At 36.3% G+C, this 20,871-nt stretch overlaps 1 protein-coding gene across 2 annotated transcripts in view; it reads right to left on the bottom strand.

The window, feature by feature from the left end:
• Window positions 1-255: 255 nt before the first annotated feature.
• The window catches only part of RNF128 (ring finger protein 128), a 115,019-nt gene continuing 94,403 nt past the window's right edge, over window positions 256-20,871 (bottom strand). For both annotated transcript variants that reach the window (XM_004590167.3, XM_004590166.3), the window contains exons 3-7: window positions 11,150-11,221; window positions 8,016-8,098; window positions 6,904-7,000; window positions 5,866-6,034; window positions 256-1,677 (exon numbers count right to left, since the gene is read on the bottom strand). In XM_004590167.3, coding sequence (XP_004590224.1) covers window positions 1,544-1,677; window positions 5,866-6,034; window positions 6,904-7,000; window positions 8,016-8,098; window positions 11,150-11,221 — 555 coding nt within the window. In that variant the 3' untranslated portion in view covers window positions 256-1,543. The remainder of the gene's footprint in view (window positions 1,678-5,865; window positions 6,035-6,903; window positions 7,001-8,015; window positions 8,099-11,149; window positions 11,222-20,871) is intronic.

Raw genomic sequence — 20,871 nt, 5'->3', positions numbered from 1 at the left:
ACGACATTTCAAAAGATCACGAAAAAATGGCACTGAAAGAGAAGTCTACTTTGGCACAAAACATTGTGACATCCAAGCACATGAAAGGTGTTGAAAAGTTGATAGTGATGCATCTTACAAAAATACTATGCATGAATTTCAAAATGTTTTGCACCAAAATAAACTTATCTTTTAATTCTACTTTCCATGAATTTTTCAAAGTAGTCTAGTACATGAAAAGTTGCTATGGCAGTGAAATTCAACAGCAAACAAAAATTTTTATTGGAATATTTTATTTACATTTTATATTTAAAGAGAATCAATACAAATCGGACATATTTACAGCATTTCAAATCAGTGTACAAGAATGCAATGATTTCATTCGTTCTACATTCAGCAAACAAAAATACATGTCTGTAATTGGATTTGCCTAAATTCTGCTGAAATTTGCACTGGAAAAAAAACTCTAAATAAAAGTTAAGCCACGCAGAATACAAATAAAGTGCATTTTTAAAACAGTTCTATTTAACTTTGGTGGATGAAGCTTCAAACTTTTTAAGGCACCTGGAATTCTCTCCCTCTTCCCCAACCCTGTCAATTCTTTTTCAAACACCAAGAAAATGCATTTACTATCTTTATACCTGCATGGACAGAATTTAATGTCATTTCAGCCCATTTAGGAGAAATGTAAACTCAATTTTCAAAGTCAACATTGTTTGGAAAACATGTTTTAACAAACTGATAATTAGAGAACATTTTCTGTAGACTAATTCATGCACAAAGATGGATGATCAAGTTTCGTGTGACTCAGTAATCACCATTTTCAAATGGCATAGTAAGTTATACACTATGTATCTGAAAATTCCATAATTAAGAAATAGTTATACAATATTTCTGTAAGGAACCTTTTGTCTAAAATCCTGTATCAAATTGATATCATTAATGGTCCAATTGATTCAGTCCATACTCTTGATAAGCTATGCTCAACACTTACTTGAATTATATTAAGCCTAATTTTAAAAACAAGAAAAAGATAAAATGGTTTGCTTTAATCTTGTTCTATCAACTGAATGTAGTTTAAATAGACATCTCATGAAATACTAGCTTAAGTTTGCATTGCTTTTTACAATTCCAGATAAATATAAGCACCTGGAGAAAAAACCCTGACACATATAGCCCAAGCTAAAGTAGTATAATTTTTAAGATACTATCATAAAATAAAATGATTACAACTACTTCACATTTTCAAAGCAACATGTTTCTTTATAAGAAAATTTTCATAAATGAAAAACATGACTACTTGAAGAAAGTTTTGAATGTTTAAAAACGTTGCTATCACTATTGAGAGGAAACTTGCCTGTGAAAAACATTATAATGAGTTTGTGGAAAAAAGTTAATAGGTTAAATATTTTAAGCCTGTTATCTATAGTATAATATTAGTCATCTCAGCACTTTCAGTATCATCCTTATTGTATTAACTTTATCCAGTTCATTAATAGTAAACTAGGCCCTGATTGGCAGTTCTGTTATTACTAAAGTTTCAAGTTTTCTATTGACACAGATTTTACGATTTAATTTCTCGAACAGCAGTCTCTTGATCAGGAGTTTCATCTTCTTCAAAGGTTGGATTATCAACATGAGGGACGACATCCACTGCCACAGAACTTGCTTCATGGTTTACCAGCTGTAGGTTTTCATCTGCAAAAAGAAACAACAATTTTAGAGTAATTTCACTTCTCTCTCCTTGCAAGATAAATTTCTTTTTTTTTTAATATGAAAAAGTTTTTTATTTAAGTTTTTTTATTGGAAAGTCAGATATACAGAGAGGAGGAGAGACAGAGAGAAGGATCTTCCGTCTGATGATTCACTCCCCAAGTGAGTGCAACGGCCGGTGCTATGCTGATCCAAAGCCAGGAGCCAGGAGCTCTTCCGGGTCTCCCACATGGGTGCAGGGTTCCAAGGCTTTGGGCCGTCCTCAACTGCTTTCCCAGGCCACAAGCAGGGAGCTGGTTGGGAAGTGGAACTGCCGGGATTAGAACCAGCGCCCATATGGGATCCCGGGGCGTTCAAGGCGAGGACTTTAGTCGCTAGGCCATGCCGCCGGGCCCGCAAGGCAAATTTCAATGTTCACTTACAAGAAATATGTCTTTTCTAATTCTATCATATTCTGTAATTCCATTCATTTTTGTTCTTTTAATAAATCAGATTATTTATGCTATGGCCTGTGGACTAGAAATTCCCCACCCCTGCTTAATGTGACAACCTTGAAAGACACCACCTTATCCAAGTGAACAAAATTAAAATGATCAGTAGTAAGACAAAGACATCATGTGTTTCATGATACAATAGTGAGCACTGGGAAGTGTATTCTTGCCAGAAATGGACAATTAATTTAATAACTGAGGAACAGCAGAAAAATCTAAACTGAGAGACATGCTACAAAATAACTGGACACTAATCTTTAAATGGGTCAAGGATTTGAAAAACAAAGTCCCCTCCTCCAAAACAAAAAGAAAAGAAAAACAACAGCCCAGGCACTGTCACAGACTGGAGAGTAAGAGGACATAACAGTTAAATGTAATATAAGCGGATAACCGTGTATCAGAGTTGGTTAAACAGCTGCCTGTAATTTTGGCATCCTATATTAGAGTTCTGGCTCAAGTCCTGGATGCTCTATTTCTTTTTTTTTTTTAAGATTTATTCATTTTATTACAGCCAGATATACACAGAGGAGGAGAGACAGAGAGGAAGATCTTCCATCCGATGATTCACTCCCCAAGTGAGCCGCAATGTCCGGTGAGCGCCAATCCGAAGCCGGGAACCTGGAACCTCTTCCGGGTCTCCCACACGGGTGCAGGGTCCCAATGCACTGGGCTGTCCTCAACTGCTTTCCCAGGCCACAAACAGGGAGCTGGATGGGAAGTGGAGCTGCCGGGACTAGAACCGGTGCCCATATGGGATCCCGGGGCTTTCAAGGCGAGGACTTTAGCCGCTAGGCCATGCTGCCGGGCCCGATGCTCTATTTCTGATCCAACTCCATGCTAATGCGTCTGGGAAAGCACCAGAAGATTGCCCAAGTGCTTGGATCCCTGCTACCCATTTGGGAGACTCACATGGAGTTCCAGGATCCAGGCTTTGGCCTGGCCCATCCCTGGCCATAGCAGTCATTTGGGAAGTGAACCTACAGACAGAAGATTGATTCTTTCATTCTCTCTCTCTCTCTCTCTCTCTCTCTCTCTCAAATAAATCTTTTAAAACAGAAAGAGGAAGAAATATGAGATCATTGGACAGAAAAAAAGATATTAGTGGGTTATCTGTGAGTTTGAGCAATGTCTAGAGTTTAGTTAGTAGCATTTTATCAATTTGCTTGTTTTTGATAATTGCATATGGTAACATTTGCAGAACCTGAGTGAAGTATATTGGCATTCTTTGAGCTGTTTTTGAAATGTTTTCATTCTGAAATTATTTCAAAACTAGAGTGAAAAAGTAAAACCTGTTCCTGAGCCTTTCTCCTGATTGATTTAACTGCTCTGCTGTATAGTCTGGCTTCAGAAGTGAGATTTACGCATTTCTGAAGCCAGTGTGATTCTAATGAGCAGCCACTGTTAACCATGAGGACCCCCAATTCAATGGTTTTCAAAGTGTGGCTGCTGCATAAACCTGCCAGACCCACTGACTCCAACACTCTGAGTGGCCTCTTTATATTATGTTCCCCCAAACTCTCAGGTGCCTCTATGGGTGCTTATGTTTGACAATCAGTGGTATACACGAACTTGGCTCTGATAATGTGAAACGGACATCAACTGATCGTGTGTCTACAAGGTTATGAAAATCAACTGTTGCCATAAGAATCAAGGCTAATGTTAAAGTGCCAGACACTGGTAATGTGTAATCACAGACAAAATAAAATATCTTCTTAGGGGTCACTTGTTCAAATCAGAGTATCTAGCACAAAGCAAAGCTGTGCTAGAGGCTGAGGAGATAATTGTGACTACAAGACACTCTCTGCCCAAAGGACCTTTAACAGGTTTTAATATAATTCAGTGCAACACATGCAATGATCATTTTTCTAGGGAAACAGGAAGCCCCCCCACACACAAGTCAAGAGAGGCTTCTCAAAAGCACTGAGTCTTAAAGGAGAATTGGGAATTAGATTGGTTCTTTCCAGTTTCTTGGGATAGGACAAGTATTGAAAGGCATGCATAGACAGAATGCTGGTAGTTCAAATCATGGCTGTGCAATTAAGGTTGGAAATTAGGGGATGGAGCTGAGAATTAATAGGAAGGAGGATAGGGAAGAATCTAGGGTCTTCCTGTTTTCTGGTTTGTGGCACATGGGTAGGTGTTCACTCAGATAAAGGATACAAAAAAATGAACATGGCATTGTTAGTTTTTCAAATTCTCTGCAAAATCTTTTCTGCATTTTTGTCCACCAAGGTAACCTCTGCCCGCAAGGACAGAACACCAAAAAAGTAGGTTGGAATTTTTTAAAGACCTAGAAATAAATTGAATTATGGTATATGCTTTCCATTACCTTCACTGACTTCTATTAGCACATAATGAAAGAAACACATCATCTGGGAAAAGTAGACAATTATTTTCTATTCTGGGTAGTATATCCATATAATATTAAAATTTTGGGCCTGGCATAGTGTCTCAAGGGCTAAATCTCAACTTGCAAGCATAAGAATTCCATATGGGCGCCGGTTCATGTCCCAGCTGCTCCACTTCCCATCCAGCTCCCTGTTTATGGCTTGGGAAAGCAGTAGAGGATGGCCCAAAGCCTTGGAACCTATACCCATGTGGGAGACCCAGAGGAAGCTCCTAGGTCCTGGCTTCAGATCAGCTAGCTCCAGCCATTACAACTATTTGGGGAGTGAACCAGTGGATGGAAGGTTTTTCTCTCTGTTTCTCCTCTCTGTAAATCTGATCTGCCTTCCCAATAAAAAGAAAGAAATCCTTGAAAAAAATTCACTGCTTTATATTCAAGGAAGCATCTGAACCTATTACAAGAAATACAAGGCTTCCTTTTGCACAGTAGTGTTCCTTGTGACATTTGCAGAATTAATATCTATAACACTGATATGCCTAGAGGACAAAGTCCTTTGTCATAGGGTGCAGAAATTTTCACAAGTCAGTGAAAGCTTTTTTTCTTCTACTGTTCTATTAGAATAGCATTATCTCAATATGAGGATTGGTCGGGTGGGGTGGAGCTTTCAAACCAACAAAAAGCATAAAAAATGCTGAGGTTGAAAAGGTTGGGAAAATAAATTTTTTAGGGTTTTCTCTTTATTGGAAAAAACAACAAAATTCTCTCCACAGGTATAAAATCCCTAAGTTGTAATAGTAATTCACTTGGAAATAATATAACTTTAGTTTCTAAAGGTCTGTTGATTTCATGACAAATTGTCAACAGGTGGCAGCACATACTATTTTTAAACACCATTTCCTAGCTGTAAAACATAGGCTCCTGTGAAGCTTCTGTAAACTAAATTCTATTGTATCGATTTAATATTCTGTTATCTTAATAATAACCAATCACTGATCTATAATAGATAATGGTTTATAAAATCTAAAGTTTTTTTTGTAGTCCTTCTAATATTAAGTCCGTGTTTAAGGGCATTAGAGAGAAGCTTTGCAATAAATCTTTCATGTATAATCCCCATTCCTGGGGTGCTTTGGTTATTATTATAGGTTCATTTGAGTATGTGTAAAGTAATTTAGAGTAGGGGTGCATGCTTCACTGGGTCATTTTCAGAAGCAACAATCTGAGATGTATTCATGAATGACTGAAACAAACACTCAACAGCAGAAGCGATCTTATGGCCAGCATGCTTCACGAAGGAGCCACACTGGGGCCTTCTCTGACCCTCAGCATGGTGCTTACTTGCAGACTGTACATGCTCCTCCAGCGGCGGTTCATCAGCTCCCTGTACGGAAGCGTATCCAGACGACGCAGTTTCACTGCGATTATCCTCTTCATGGGGGGAGGCGCTATTGGATGTTTCATTGGATACAGGGACTTGCAAAGACACCGATCCGTCTTCAACATCCACCTTTGGAAAGCATTCCAACAAATTAAAACAAAGGACAAGCTTCTCTTTAACATAGCTTTGAAAACTTTCCTCATAAGTGCCTCATTAGAGCAACATTTCTCAAGCTTTTAAGCCCATAGTCCCTTTTCAGGATCCCCCCAAAATCTTATGCTGGCCACAGCCAGAGCAGTTAAAAGCAAGTAGTTGAACCAATGCTGTGAGAGATGTTAAAGGAAGAATGCCCTCACATCTGACATGATCCCTGTGCTTTATAACAGAATGTCTTGTACAAGACAGGCACTCAAAGATATTTATGTCATGCCATTCCCTAGGAGAGTTGAGGATCACTGGAATCTATGTGTCTTGTCAAGTCAAGAAGACTTCGTTGACCTTGACTTTGTCTTTTACCTTGAAAATTGGTCTTTTTAATTTCTCAAATATAATGGGAATTTATTATCCTTGCACAAATTATACATGCTCATTTAATTATAAGCTGGCTGCTATACAATATTAAGAAAGAGAAAAAAATCAAATTTAACTGGAAAAAAAGATATGGGATAAATAATAAAGTATTGTTTAACATCTCAAAAAAAAACAATATTAAGAAAGAGGAAAGCAGGGGGAATGTCCAAGTTGGTAATTTCTATGGTCTTGACTTCAAATCCTGATGTAACAGTACATACATTTGAGAGCAGAGGAGGAAGGAAAATGGAGATTATTTAGGATATGGCATCTCACTGTCTCTGATGTAAACATGCCCCATTTTAAGTATAAACTGTAATCCTAGCATATTACATAGGTTAGAAAAAAAGACACTATTCTCAAAGCCCATGTACATGAATAACACACCTTCCCAGTCCCTCCCGAATAAATAATGTAGCAATGTTTACCTCAATTCCCAAAGCTTTCAGTATGTCACATTTGCACATAGGACAAGTCCTGTGTTCTAACAGCCATGGGTCAACACATGTTTTATGGAAAATATGGCTAATGAAAGAATAAAAAAAGCAAAATTTAGTTATTGGTTGCCAAATAGCAAAAATGCTATGCGTAATGTATATGAACAGATTAATACTATGTAGCTTTGCTTAGTCTGTGTCTGTCTTTCCTTTGAAATACACTATTAACACAAGTGAAAGAAACAAAATTTGGAAACTTCATAAAATAGTATTTTAATTATGAAAAGCCTCATTACTCTAGCTTTATCCCCCCTCCCCACAGATTTAGTACTTATTACTTGGACGTGGTTATGATATTACCTGAACTAAAACTGTACAGTATTTCAAATCTTGTCATTCTCTAAGTGTATAATGGTATAGTAAATAACCTTCATTAGCACAGTATAATACAGTGCAGAGTTTACACAGTACTGATGCTTCAGTAAATTGTTGTATTCCAAAAGCATTGCCATTAACTTAAAGAAGAATGTTACAAGTGTTGAAAGCAAAAGCATAATAACATAAAACCCTAAATAGTAAAAACTTCCAAATAAATGCACATAAAATGATTTTACCCCCAATGGGATTCTTAAAATGATTTTAAAATGAAATAATCTAGTACGATTACAACTGTATATAAGAGCATTATGTATACATGTAAGTATAAGAGTTTTTGAAACCAAAACAAACATCTTTTAACTCTTTCTACAAACTATCTGAAGTACTCTTAAATGTACACAGGCCAATTTATACATACATGCACACACACCACATATATATTCTGTGTGTGTCTCTCTCTTATGTGTGTGTGTTTGTGTGTATAAACTGACTTGTTGAGTAGGTTCACCTTTTTCTATGGAATAAATTTGGATTAAATTGTTCCTGATTATGGCAACAATGCAACAGACTTACAGCAAGTTCACTGTTATTAAAAATCTCTTTATGTGGAAATAAGTTAAAATACTTCTTTTCTTTCAGTTTGGAAACATTTAAAATAGCTTTCCTCATTACAATCCTTTTTTGTGGATCAGCTTATTGATGATATAAAGGAAAATGGAACTTACTTGCAGGTTAAGATGCGCACCAAATCATTTGGTTTATACAGTTCGATACACACAGCACAACTATCTCCATCAGGGCCAATTTCCTATGAGTAAATAGTGTTTGTTACTCTGATTTATAACACATTAGACTACAGAGAAATATCAAACTATGTGTATATTTAACTAGCACAGATTCTTATACAAGAAGGAGCATCTTATTATTAAACAACTAGGTAAGACTAGGTAACTGCAAGGTTTTAGTAGGTGATTTAAAATCATTTAGATTTCAAACATTTAGAAAAATAAAAGCAGCTGAAAGAGAAAAACAAATAGAAACCTATAGCACTAATTTTTCCTGGTCTTAAAATTGATGAAATGTATTTGTACAAGTTCCATTGCTATCTTTCCCGATTTTCAAAAATTAAGATATAATTTGCATATAATATAATCCACCCTTTTCATGTACAGTTTAGCAAAATCTAATAAACATCAACAATGAATCAACAACACTACAAAGTGATGGGAGAGACTCCAACATATCCCTTCCCATCACTTTGTAGCTAACAGCTTCAACACATGGCAACCAACTGATATGTTCCTACTCCCTATAGTTTTGGCTTTTCTAGAATGTCATACAAATGGAGTCATGCATTATTTCACCTTTAAATCCAGATTTTTTCACTTAATCCATTTGATATTCTTCCATGTTTCTGTGTATATCAGGAAAATTCTCTTTCAATTGCTAAATAATATTCCTTAAAATAGATGTTCCACAGCTTATCCATTCATGGGCTGAAGGACATCTGGGTTCTTTGTAGTCTTTGGTAATTATGCATAAAGCTGCTACAAACAATTGCTTATTAAAAATGTTTACATAAACATATATGTACAAGTTTTTATGTGATTGAGATCTTTTTTCCCCTGTTTATGAAGCACTATACTATTATAATAATAATGTAGGGAAAATTAGTTGGAGGAAGGGAATTTGGGGATGGGGAGGGGAAATCCAAGAGCCTATGGAACCATATCATAAAATAATAAAATAAACTAAAAATAAAAAAGATTAGAAAAAGAATATCTAGTAGTAAGATTACTGAGTCCTAGTATAACTATATTGTTAAATTCATAAAGAACTTCCAAACTGTTAAGAACTTCCATTTTAATTTGTAATAGCACATACATAAGATCTCTTGTTGCTCTATATCTTGTTTCAGTTGTACTGAGCTTAGTCATTCTAATGAATGTAGTATTTCATTGTGGTTTTAATTTGCATTTCTCTATTGACTAATAATGTGGACATCTTTTTATGTGGCTATCATGAACATATGAAGATACTTCAAAATGTGCAAGGAAAGTTGTAATTAAAAGATAACTTCATGATGTAAACATTTTTAAATCCATGTTGAGAGCCTTTAAAAGTTCATGGACCTGTACATTATGAAAAACTAGGCATGAAATGCAATTTTTTTTACAATGAAATTAATTTTTCTTGACTTTTTTCCACAGATAATTTATAGCAGCACTATGCTATTTTTTCAGAGAAGTGACTGTTTTACTTTCCCATTTTTAAACTTTGTTTTCTTACTGTTAAGTTTTATGGGTTTTTTTTTATATATCCTAGACAGTTCTTTAAAAGATTTGTGATTTGAACACTTTTGTACCTTGTCTTTTCAACAGTGTTGCTCAAATAGCTGAAATTCTTAATTTTGACAAAGTCAAACTTTCCATTTTTTAAACTTTATAGATGTGTTTTTGACATCTAGGAAGTACCAGTAATTTGACATGAATATATTTTTCTCCAAAATTTTCTTCTGGAAATTTCATAGTTCTAAATTTTATAGATTAAATCTGTAATGGATTGAGGTTCACTTATATATGTTTGCTTTTTTTTTTTTTTTGCTTAATATGTTAAATCATTGCTCAGGAACAGTCAACAAGTGGCTGTCCTCTTGGAAAGGGGACTTGCATCAAAAAGTAATTGGCCATATATATATGTGGGCCTATTTCTGAACTCCTGATTCCATGTATTCCTAAAGGTCACCATTCTCCAACACCATGCTATCTTATTGCTGTAGCTTTAAAATAATTCTGCAAATCAAGTACTAATAAACTGTCCAAAGATGCGCTTCCTTATCAAAGTTGTTTTACTTTAATTCTGCTTTTCCACACAAATTTAGAATAAATCTGCCAATTGCTCCAAAAAATTCTGTAGGGTTCTTATTGAAACTACCTTGACTCTTAGTTTTTGGAGGAACTGACATCATAACAGTGAGCCTTCCGATACATGAACATGAATCTACTCATTTAGATTTCTTCCTTTAGTGTTTTGTAGGTTTCAGCATGTAGATCTCACATGTATTTTATATAAGGTGGGTAGCAGGGATCCAACTACTTGAGCCATCATCAACTATTCCTCAGGGTGGACATTAGCAGGAATCTGCTATTGAGAGTGGAACGTGGATTCAAATTCAGATAGCTCAATATGGGACGCTTGGGTGTTAACTAGCCCCCTATCTAAGTATTTAATGATACTGGTGCTATTGTGTGAATGGCATATTTTTATTCCAGTGAGTTGTATAACTAAATTGGAAAATGGATGTTCAAGTAAAGTACACTGGAACACTGTACTAGTTTTTTTCTGCTAGCATGGCAAACTGTTATACCTTACCAGCTTAAAATAGCACTCTTTCAAAGATCAGAAGTCTAAAAGCAAGGTGTTGGCAGTATGTTCCTTCTGGAATCTTTAGGAGAAAATCCCTTTCCTTAAATTTTCCAGCTTTTAGAGGATGTCTGCATTCTGGGCCCAGAGCCTCTTCCTCAAACCACTCCACATCTTCTATTGTTCTGTAGCAAAATCTTCCTTTTCCTTCCTTTTACAAGGAAACTGTGATTATCCAGGATAATCCCCCAACTTAAGACCCTTAACTAATAATATCTGCAGTCCTTTCTGCCTCATTAGTCAACAGTCTCACGCAGGGATTAGGACCTAGACAACTTTGCGAGTCATTATTCACCATAACTCCAGCACTAAATAGAAAAATTCAACACCGTTTATAACTGCCAATTAAAACCACAGTTTGTAAGAACATTCAACTAGTATGGCTTAGTAGCAGTGCTTTAAAACAAAACAAAACATTGAAAAGGCTTAAATATACCTTGTCTCCTTGTTTCAATGTACGTAACTGAAGCCTTCCAATAGCCTTTTTAGCATCAGCCTTTAATTGTCTCTGTAATAAAAATGCAGGTATTAGAAAAACTATTTTTGAAAGAAGCTTAATGAAAATAATAGAGATTTAAAAATATTTATAGGGTAGGAATCGATGTATAAATCAACTTCACAATATAAACTTTAATTAGCCACAATAAATGTACCATTTATCTGATATGAGGCACAATTTTTTCAAATTAATGAAACATTCTGCATATTCTGCTTCACTGCTTTATTAAACAGCATCCTTGGAATTATAATGGTAAAAGTCAAGTGTCCTGTCCCTATTCCAAATGGATTCAAGTGTTAAGTATTCAAAAAAATGAAGCTTTTTAAAAAAGATTTTATTTTCATTGGAAAGGCAGATTTACACAGAGAAGGAGAGACAGAAAGATCCCTCATTCACTAATCACTCCCCAAGTGGCCACAATGGCTAGAGCCGGGCCAGTCTGAAGCCAGGAGTTGGGAGTTTCCTGAGTCTCCCACATGCAGGCAGGGTCCCAAGGCTTTGGGCCGTCCTTGACTGCTTTCCCAGGCCACAAGCAGGGAGCTGGATGGGAAGTGGAGCAGCTGGGACATGAACCAGCGCTCATATGGGATCCTGGCATATGCAAGGTGAGGATTTAGCCCCTGAGCCATCAACTATTTTTGAGCTCAGAGGACCGTAAAGTGCATCTGTTACAATTGAATTCATGTCTTGATGAGTAGAAGAAAGTGTACTGGATTATCATACTAATGGATTTAGACAAATCATTTAATTTTTGAGCTTATTTATTCATTTATAATCTTAGGATGATGGCAATGTCTAGATTGTTTGGTATTAGGGAGAATAAATACTGTTTATAACCACAATTACCTTACAGAGGGTATTGATTCTAAGAGTACCATCTTTTTGCTCAACTGAACATTTGTGTAGGTGAGTCTGGACATGCAAAGGCAAGTCAAGGCTCCTTTAAGGAATAAGGTTTAAATCATTATTCCTAATTGAATCAGATGTGAAGATGGGGTGTAGGAGGAATCAAAGAAAGATTATCAAGAAGGAATCCTTGAGAGACTGTCCCTCTGCTATGTGAAATGAATTGATCAAAGGAAGACCATCCCAAATGGTGTGACATTTAGTGTTAACCTCAGATTATCTATGATGCTGCAAATAAATCATTCCCTTTCACTGCACACATGAATACCGCATGTGAGCATATGTATAAATTCAAGCAAGGCCTAGGTTTCATACCTGAGTGAATGCTGTGTGCAATCTAAAATGGACATGTATAGTATAGATGATGCACACTCAACTTGTTTTGAACTATAAAATAAATAAACTTAGCAGAAAAATCAACCCAAAAAAGCAGGTGCTGAGAACGAGAGGTTAACTCTGAGAATGTCACAACAGTTTCCCCTCTCTCCCCACTCCAATAAGCTCCCCATCTGACAGCTAGGTTCCATGGAAATTACAGAGATAATGTGGCTTAATTGTCCCACACAATACTGGGCATTAACAGGCACTCAGTCCAATACTTAATTCAATTAAAAAATGCACCATTCATCAACAAACATAACCTGCCCTCAACATCTCTACACATATTCATAGCAAAGGTATTTTTGGAAGGGAATAATCTGTAAGTACAGGAATCTCCTGGATGCCCGTCTCCCAAAGACATCATTTTGTGACAGGTATTTGGCCTAATGACAAAAAGTGAAAAATGATCAATTTGTTGTCACAAAAAAAAAAAAAAAAGCTGAACAGAAATAGTTAAGAAGGTGGCCAAGATTTCAGGCAGGAAAGAGGTCCTTACACTCTCATTTAGGGATTTGTGAATTAAAAGGGGGAATTTTATGATGACTTTATTTTGAACACAAATGCCTTCCCTTCTATTTGTTACTTGCAAAGTAAGTAATAGAGTGACAGCGAACGGAAGGACACTGAAAATTTTCATATTAACTAGTTTGACATCAAATCTGACACATGGGACCTGCACTGCAGTGTAGTGAATAAAGCCTCTGCTTGTGACACCAACATCCCATATGGGTGCCAGTTCATGTCCCAGTTGTTCCACTTCCCACCCAGCTCCCTGCTAATGTGCCTGGAAAAGCAACAAAGATGGACCAAGTATTTGGGTCTCTGCACCCATGTGGTAGATCTGGAGGAAGCTCCAGGCTCCCAGCTTCAGACCAGCCCAGCACTGGCCATTACAACCAGCTAGAGGACTAGGCCAGTACATGAAAGATCTCTTGAGATCTCTCCCTCTCTCTGTAACTCTGACTTTCAAAATAAGTAAGTAGATCTTTTTTCAGAAAAAAATCTAACAGGTAAGAAAACTAATACTCAAAAAGTAATTATGTCTTGCTCCAAATGTGAGTTGGTGAGTGCAAACCCCATTAAAGCCAAGAGTTATATCAAGTTAAGCCATCTTGAAAAAGAGATAGCAAAAAGAGATAACAGTAATCTATCTCTTTTCCATATTTGTATAGTTCTTAATTCAGCTTTTAAAAAGATTTATTTAGTTATTTGAAAACCAGAGTCACATTGAGAGAAGGAGAGAAGGAGAGAAGGAGGGTGGGGAACAAAGAGATCTTGCACCTGCTGGTTCACCTGCAAGATGGCTGCAATGGCCAGGGCTGGGGCAGACCGATGCTAGCAGCCAGGAGCCAGAAACTTGCTCCAGTGAGAAAAAAGTTATACCTTTCTAGCATTTTCACTTGATTAAGTTTATATAGTTGCTTTCTCATTCAATACAATTTAAGTGCCTCAGACTCAGTGCTAATGCTTATCAGTTCATCATGAGTGAATGTTAAATGTATCTTTCCAAATGATAGCCAAGATTGTAATGCAAATTAATTTAAAGCACAGGATTAGAAGCAAACTTTACATGTAATGCCTGAATCTAAGCTTAGAAGAACAGTGGAAATTACATTAAGGTCATCGTTTTCACATTAGGTGGAGGGAGGGAAACAAAAAATAGTTAAGGGCAAAATCCAAGATACCAGAAGATTCAAGCAAGGAATTGCCTATAAAGTATCCTAAAGCATTGGCAGCACAGCACAAACCAATGCTTAATCACACACCCTTGGAATAAAAATTTATTTAAAAGGAAAATTTACTGTTTTCAATAGCTCCTTCTGAAATTTCATAAAGAAAAGAAAAGTTGTTTTCTTTAAATGTGGATGCAAGGTAAGCGACTTGCGTATAAAACACATATTTTAAGAGTTTTAAAGGAAATATCTTACAAAATCTCTATCAATATTCAAACTACTTCAGTGTCACAGTGACACCAAAAGTTGAAAACATGCATCCCTCTATCTAAAACACTAAAATTGGGGCTGGCACAGTGGCTCAAACATGGTTGCTGGTTTGTGTCCCAGCTACTTCACTTTCCATCTAGCTCCCTACTTGTGGCCTGGGAAAACTGTAGAGGATGACCCAAAGCCTTGGGTCCCTGCACCCATGTGGGAAACCTGAAGGAATCTCCCAGCTTTTAGCATCAGACTGGTCTAGCTCCTTAACAGATTTCTATCGAGAACCTACTAAGAAGAAAACACAGTGTCAGGTGTTTTGCATGATCCAAAGAAATAAAACCTTTTAAAGTCCAGCTAGCATTGTGACACTACAAGTTATGGCACCACGTGCAATCCTGGCATCCCACATCACTGTTATCCCAGTTGCTCTGCTTTAGTATCTCACCATTTAAAGATACTGTGTACCCATGCGAAAAGTCACATTTCTTTCTTTAAAAATTAAGAACCTCAAGAACTTATCGGGCCTGGCAGCGTGGCCTAGTGGCTAAAGTCCTCGCCTTGAACACACCCCGGGATCCCATATGGGCACCGGTTCTAATCCCAGCAGCTCCACTTCCCATCCAGCTCCCTGCTTGTGGCCTGGGAAAGGAGTTGAGGATGGCCCAAAGCCTTGGGACCCTGCACCGGTGTGGCAGACCCAGAAGAGCTCCTGGCTATGGATTGGTGCAGCACCGGCCTATAGGGTCACTTGGGGAGTGAATCATTGGCCGGAAGATCTTCCTGTCTCTCCTCTCTCTGTATAACTGTATATTTTGTAATGAAAATAAAAATAAATCTTAAAAGAAAAAAAGAACGTATCTACATCACTACACAAATTATACTGTGTACTTTTTCAAGGCCTTGCCACCATATCAAGATTCGCTCTTGTAAGTTCTGGTAGCACAGTTTCTATGTGTTATCATACTCTGTAATTATAATATTTGGGTTTTTTTTTACCTAATTTTTTTGAGCCTGAATCTGCTTTAAAAACTCATCTATTTTTTAAATTTTAAATTTATTTTATTATTCTATGATACAGTTCTGTAGGCTCTGAGATTTCCTTTCCTCCCTACCCAACTCCCTTCCCCCAACTGTCCTATATTATTACAATAGTCCTTCAAAAACAGTCACATGTCCATCATTCTGCTATTTAAGTATATCCTGACTTTGTAGGCATGGACAATGACAGAGAATCCAGCATCCTATTCTCAACATATATTTAACAGTTTCATTGGGAGTCCATCTTTGATCCAGGAGTAGATATGTACACTGTAATACATTTTCACTTCTCGATGTAATAGTCTCTACTATACAGTCCCACTAGATAAATATATGTACATGTATGTTTACCTGTATCTATCGATCTTGTTTTGCAAGAAGGTTGCCCTATATCACAGAAAACATATTTGTCCTTTTGGGACTGGCCTATTTCAATGAGCATAATGGTCTCTAGTTGGGACCATTTTGTTGCAAGTACTGTGAATGAAATGATTACAATAGTGAAGGAGCAACCAACACAATGGGAGAAAATCTTTGCACACTATACAACAGATAGCAGACTAATATCCAGGACTTACAAAGAACTTCAGTGATAGCAAAGCAAAAAACCCTGTGAAAAAATCAGTGAAGGAAATGAACATTTTTCAGAAGAACAAATTCAAATGGCTAACAGACATATGAAAAAATGCTCAGATTCCCTAGCTATTGTGGAAACACAAATAAAAATCACACTGAGGTTCCACTGAACTCCAGTGAGATTGGCCTACACTCAGAACTTTAATAACATCTGCTGGCATTGATGTGGGGAGAAAGGTACCCTCCTTCACTGTTGGTGGAAGTGTCAGCTAGTACAACCAACTCTTATTCTTTATGGAAATCAGTATGGAGAGTGCTAACAGAACTGAAAATAAACCTGCTGAATGACCCAATTATCCCTCTTCTGGAAATATCCAAAGGAAATGAAATCTGCATATGAGAAAGTGACCTGTAACCCTATATTTACAGCAGCACAATCCACAATAGCAAAGACGTGGAATCAACCCAGATACCTGTTAGAAGAGGAGTGTATACAGACATTGGGTAAATATTCTGTAATTATATCCTTTGTATCTTACTCTCCTAGATTATGAGTATTTAAAGGACTAGGCCTTAGATTTTTTTCTTCAAACATTCTCTCAGTGACTAATAGTTACTATAAGAACATATTATGAATTTAGAAAATAGAAATAGATTATGATTTTCTCAAACAAGATAAATTTCAGTGTCCTACTTATTAAAAGCCTATGTTTCACTAAATCTTGGAAAATAAAAGTTTAGAGAACATTTGTTGGGCCCCTATCATGTACCAGTTCAACCCTGAGTTTTTTTACTTGTATCATCTTGTTTAACAGTCTTATGAAATAGCTATTTTGAGTTTCATAGACACGAGAACTAAGGTTCAGAAGCTTTACCTTTTTTTTTTTTTTTTTTCAGAGCTATGATTCAATTCAAACCCAGGTCTTATCTGGCTTTTAAAGCCAATGATCTCTCTCCACCACAGTACACTGCCTCCATTGTGTAATAGCAAAGACACTTTCAAAAGGCTTCACATTCCTGGTGAAGAAGATAAAGTAAAAAAACAAGGAGAAAAAAAAGAAGCCTCAAAGTTAGCTATTATCTAATCTTGAAATTCTTCCTGAATTGACTACTTACTGTAACTTGGGGACATATGTATGTATATATACTTTATTTATTTATTTATTTTTACATATATTTTTAAAAGAAACCATATAAACATCCTCTCCAATTCCAAGAGATACCTGGTCTAAGAACATTTGGCTGTAGAGTTGAAAGCTGATTCAAAGAAGCTTGTTGTTGGCCCATTTTCTTAGCTGAAGCTTAAATGCCAATCCTCTAATCAAAACTTCAATGGCTCTGGTTACTGAGGAATCTCAGCTACGCAGTATTTTTTTCCCCTTTTATTTCTGTGAATACACTGAAGCTGATACAGAAAATAGGACCAATTCTTATTCTTTATTATCATGTTCAATTAAAAAAATTATAGTGAACACAAGGTTATTTTCACCCAGTTCATTTGTACATTATATTGAATTAGGTAAAATATGTTTTGGTTGGGTGACATCAGCCCTACTTTTGGCCCCAGGATGCATGGATTCTAGCTGACCTGGGACTCACATAAATAACATTAAGTGTGAAATCAAGCGTAATTACTTGAGTGAAGCAGGGTGTGCAAAAGCAAGAGAAATAAGCAAACTAGGCTTGCCTGCACTTAAGTCACTACACTTCAAAATTAAGCACTGTCATAAAAATTTGGTTCAGAGCTTGTAAACAAGATTCTTAAGATCAAAATTGTACTGAAAGGATCCTTTTCAGATATATTCCTGTGAACAAACTCATTCTTTGTGCCATGCAGTTGTTCAGTAAGATCTGGATAAAAGTATTCCTGTAGGAAGGAGGAGATGCTGGCTATAAAAGATACACAAATATAAATCAATGGAACAACAGAGATGGTGGAAAAATAAGAGTGAAGATCATGCCTATGAAGATGATCACCAGGAACAGTATATGGCAGAATTTGAAAAACAGTGAGATTTGAACCAATTGTAGGTTATAGCTCAGGTAATAACACTTTTTTTCAAAGAAAAACAATTAATACCTTTAGAATTAACAGCAAGTGTGTATCCTTTAATCAATATCTCCCAATTTTCTTTATCCCCAAGCCCTATCCAGTCCCTGACACTATGAAGTCAACATTTTTGGATGGATTAAGCTCTAGGTACATGATCACAACATGGTTTATCTGAAATTTGTTAAGAGTGCAATTGTTAACCTAAAATACATCCAAACACACATGCACCAGGATAACTATAATGGATTTGTTCATTTTTTTGTGCTAAATTCTCAGTGTGTATCAAATCATCAGGTTGTACAACTTTAATTGACACATTTATATCTTCACTTATAACTCAGTAAGTCTGGAAAAAGAAACGAGTGGTTCAGTTAACATGAATGGATATCTAAAATGTCTAAGACCTATTGTAAGAACTTTCTTTTGTTCAGTGAGTCAGGAGAAAGACTGTAAACTGTCATTTGACAAGAATTTACTTGACCAGCTGTTCATACCCAAGAGGTCAAGTTCTCAATGTTTGACGAAAGACCCTAAACAATTTTCAAATCTAGGCAGGAACAGATGCATACATACAGACACATCAAACACAAATGCATGCATGTTGATAGTGGTATCACAAGCAGATAATTTAATGAGTTTCCCAATTAATTTCAGGTACTAGTTCAGCAGTATAGTATTTGTATATAAGCTGTGATAAGAGCAACATATGCATACCCAAAATTTGTAGAAACCAACAAGGTGTGCAAATAGGTTCAAAGGAACAGTTAATCCAGGCTCTAAGACCATCACAAACATCTTTATATAGCTGTGCCAATTTAATTATCCATTTACACCCCTCCCTTGACTTATTGCTACTTCAACTTTGGGATGAACTTGTGCAGAACTGTTTGATCTAGTAATGAACTAAATCATGCCAATTCTTTCTCGAGTCAATCATTTTCCTTTCATGTCATACCATGAGAAAGTTTTAAGTTTCACAGCACATTGAATTACTATGTTGTTTCTTTATATAAGGTAGTTGCAGATTACAATCAATATCAGTTTTATACTATGTCACAACATGGCTTTAACACAGTTTGGTTTGGTTAAAAAATATACCAGGAAGCAGTATAAAACTACTTAGCTCTTCCTTGAAGAACTGCAAGTACACAGTGTCATTTAAGCTTTAGTTGTATTTCTACTAGTCTTATGTTGATAAATCATTTGCTCAAAATATCAGTCAGAAATCAGAAACGTAATTTACACTTTTGACCTAATGCCATCAATTTGGGGATCAACATGGGTGTTAAAGATTCTCCCCTAGAGCTCCCACAATTAAAAATGAAAGACTATTACTCCACGGCTACTTGGGTCTCCATTTTAATTAAAATAGCTAACACATATACTATATAGTACTGGAATAACTGCTCTCTTCCAATGACGAGTCCTCTAACTCCTAGCACTACGTGTCAAGTCTGTGCAGCCCTTCTGTCAAGGCTTTCTGACCTTTCCAAAAGGACTCCCATTCTTTCCCCTCCTCTTTGAAGATAATCATTTCCAATCTACTGCAGTTAGCAAAGCCTTTTTTTTTTAAAAGATTTATTTTATTTTTATTACAAAGTCAAATATACTTAGAGGAGGAGAGATAGAGAGGAAGTGGAGCTGCCGGGATTAGAACCAGCGGCCATATGGGATCAAGGCGAGGACCTTAGCCACTAGGCCACACTGCCGAGCCCAAAGCCTTTTCTTTTGAAAGTCATGTTTCATTAAATGTAAATTCAGTTTGTCTGGTCATACGTAGGCTGGCTCCTGTTTCACCTAGAGCCTTCTTTTTCACTGGTTGGTGTTTAATTTAACATATGCATTACTGCCATTGAGCCTAAATGCAGTTAGGAGAGAAACACACACACACACACACACACACACACACACACTGTCCCTACAAAATGTGGGGGCACACCGCACTACAGTCAACAGTTACAATGATCACTCACAAAAGCAGTTCAGTCTGAGTGTGCCATAAGGTCTACCACAACCTTCCTGTCCCAGCTTAAGGCTGTCTTTTGTAGGCACATGAATCTAATTTGGAATATTTAGTATTATTTTCATTTGCAACCCATTGAAACCTCTCATCTTGTTGAAAAGCTTTCCATCTACAAAACAGAAACAATGTGTCTTGTTACACATCATACTATGACATGCCACACAGTTTTCTGGTGGTTCAGCAGAGCATTATATACTATGCATCATAATCTTAAAAATGAAGAGATCTCTGAATATATTTTTCCTAATATCCTAATGAATATAAAGTTTCCATACTCAGCTTCATCACCATTCCTACTAGTAAAATGAAGATAAACCCAGTTCAATGCTTAGTGATAGTTTTAACCATCATATGCATCAATATCTACATTTAAAAACAATAGGAAATCATGACTATTAAGTATGTAAGTGTGATTTTCAAATATTTACAAAACAATTATCAGTACCCAAAGGAGAGGTAAATAGAATCCATTAAGATGTCAAAGAAAGCCTTTTTCTAAAAAATCCTTTATAGTTGAAAAAAAGTTTTGTTAATCCTGAACATTTCTACAGAGGTTAATTCTCATAATATTTTATGAACTGCGAAAATTACTTAAACGAACAAAGAGACCATATCTAAATGTCCAATGAAGCTTGTGCAACATCAGGAAGGCTTCCTTTTTTTTTTTTAAAGATTTATTTATTTTTATTGGAATGTTAGATTTACAGAGAAAAGGTAAGACAGAATGATCTGTCTGCCGATTCAC

Source organism: Ochotona princeps, chromosome X (assembly GCF_030435755.1).
Source record: "Ochotona princeps isolate mOchPri1 chromosome X, mOchPri1.hap1, whole genome shotgun sequence".
NCBI classification, from domain to species: domain Eukaryota; kingdom Metazoa; phylum Chordata; class Mammalia; order Lagomorpha; family Ochotonidae; genus Ochotona; species Ochotona princeps.
The sequence above is the reverse complement of the archived record's forward strand: the minus strand, read 5'-3'. Positions and strand labels throughout refer to the sequence as shown.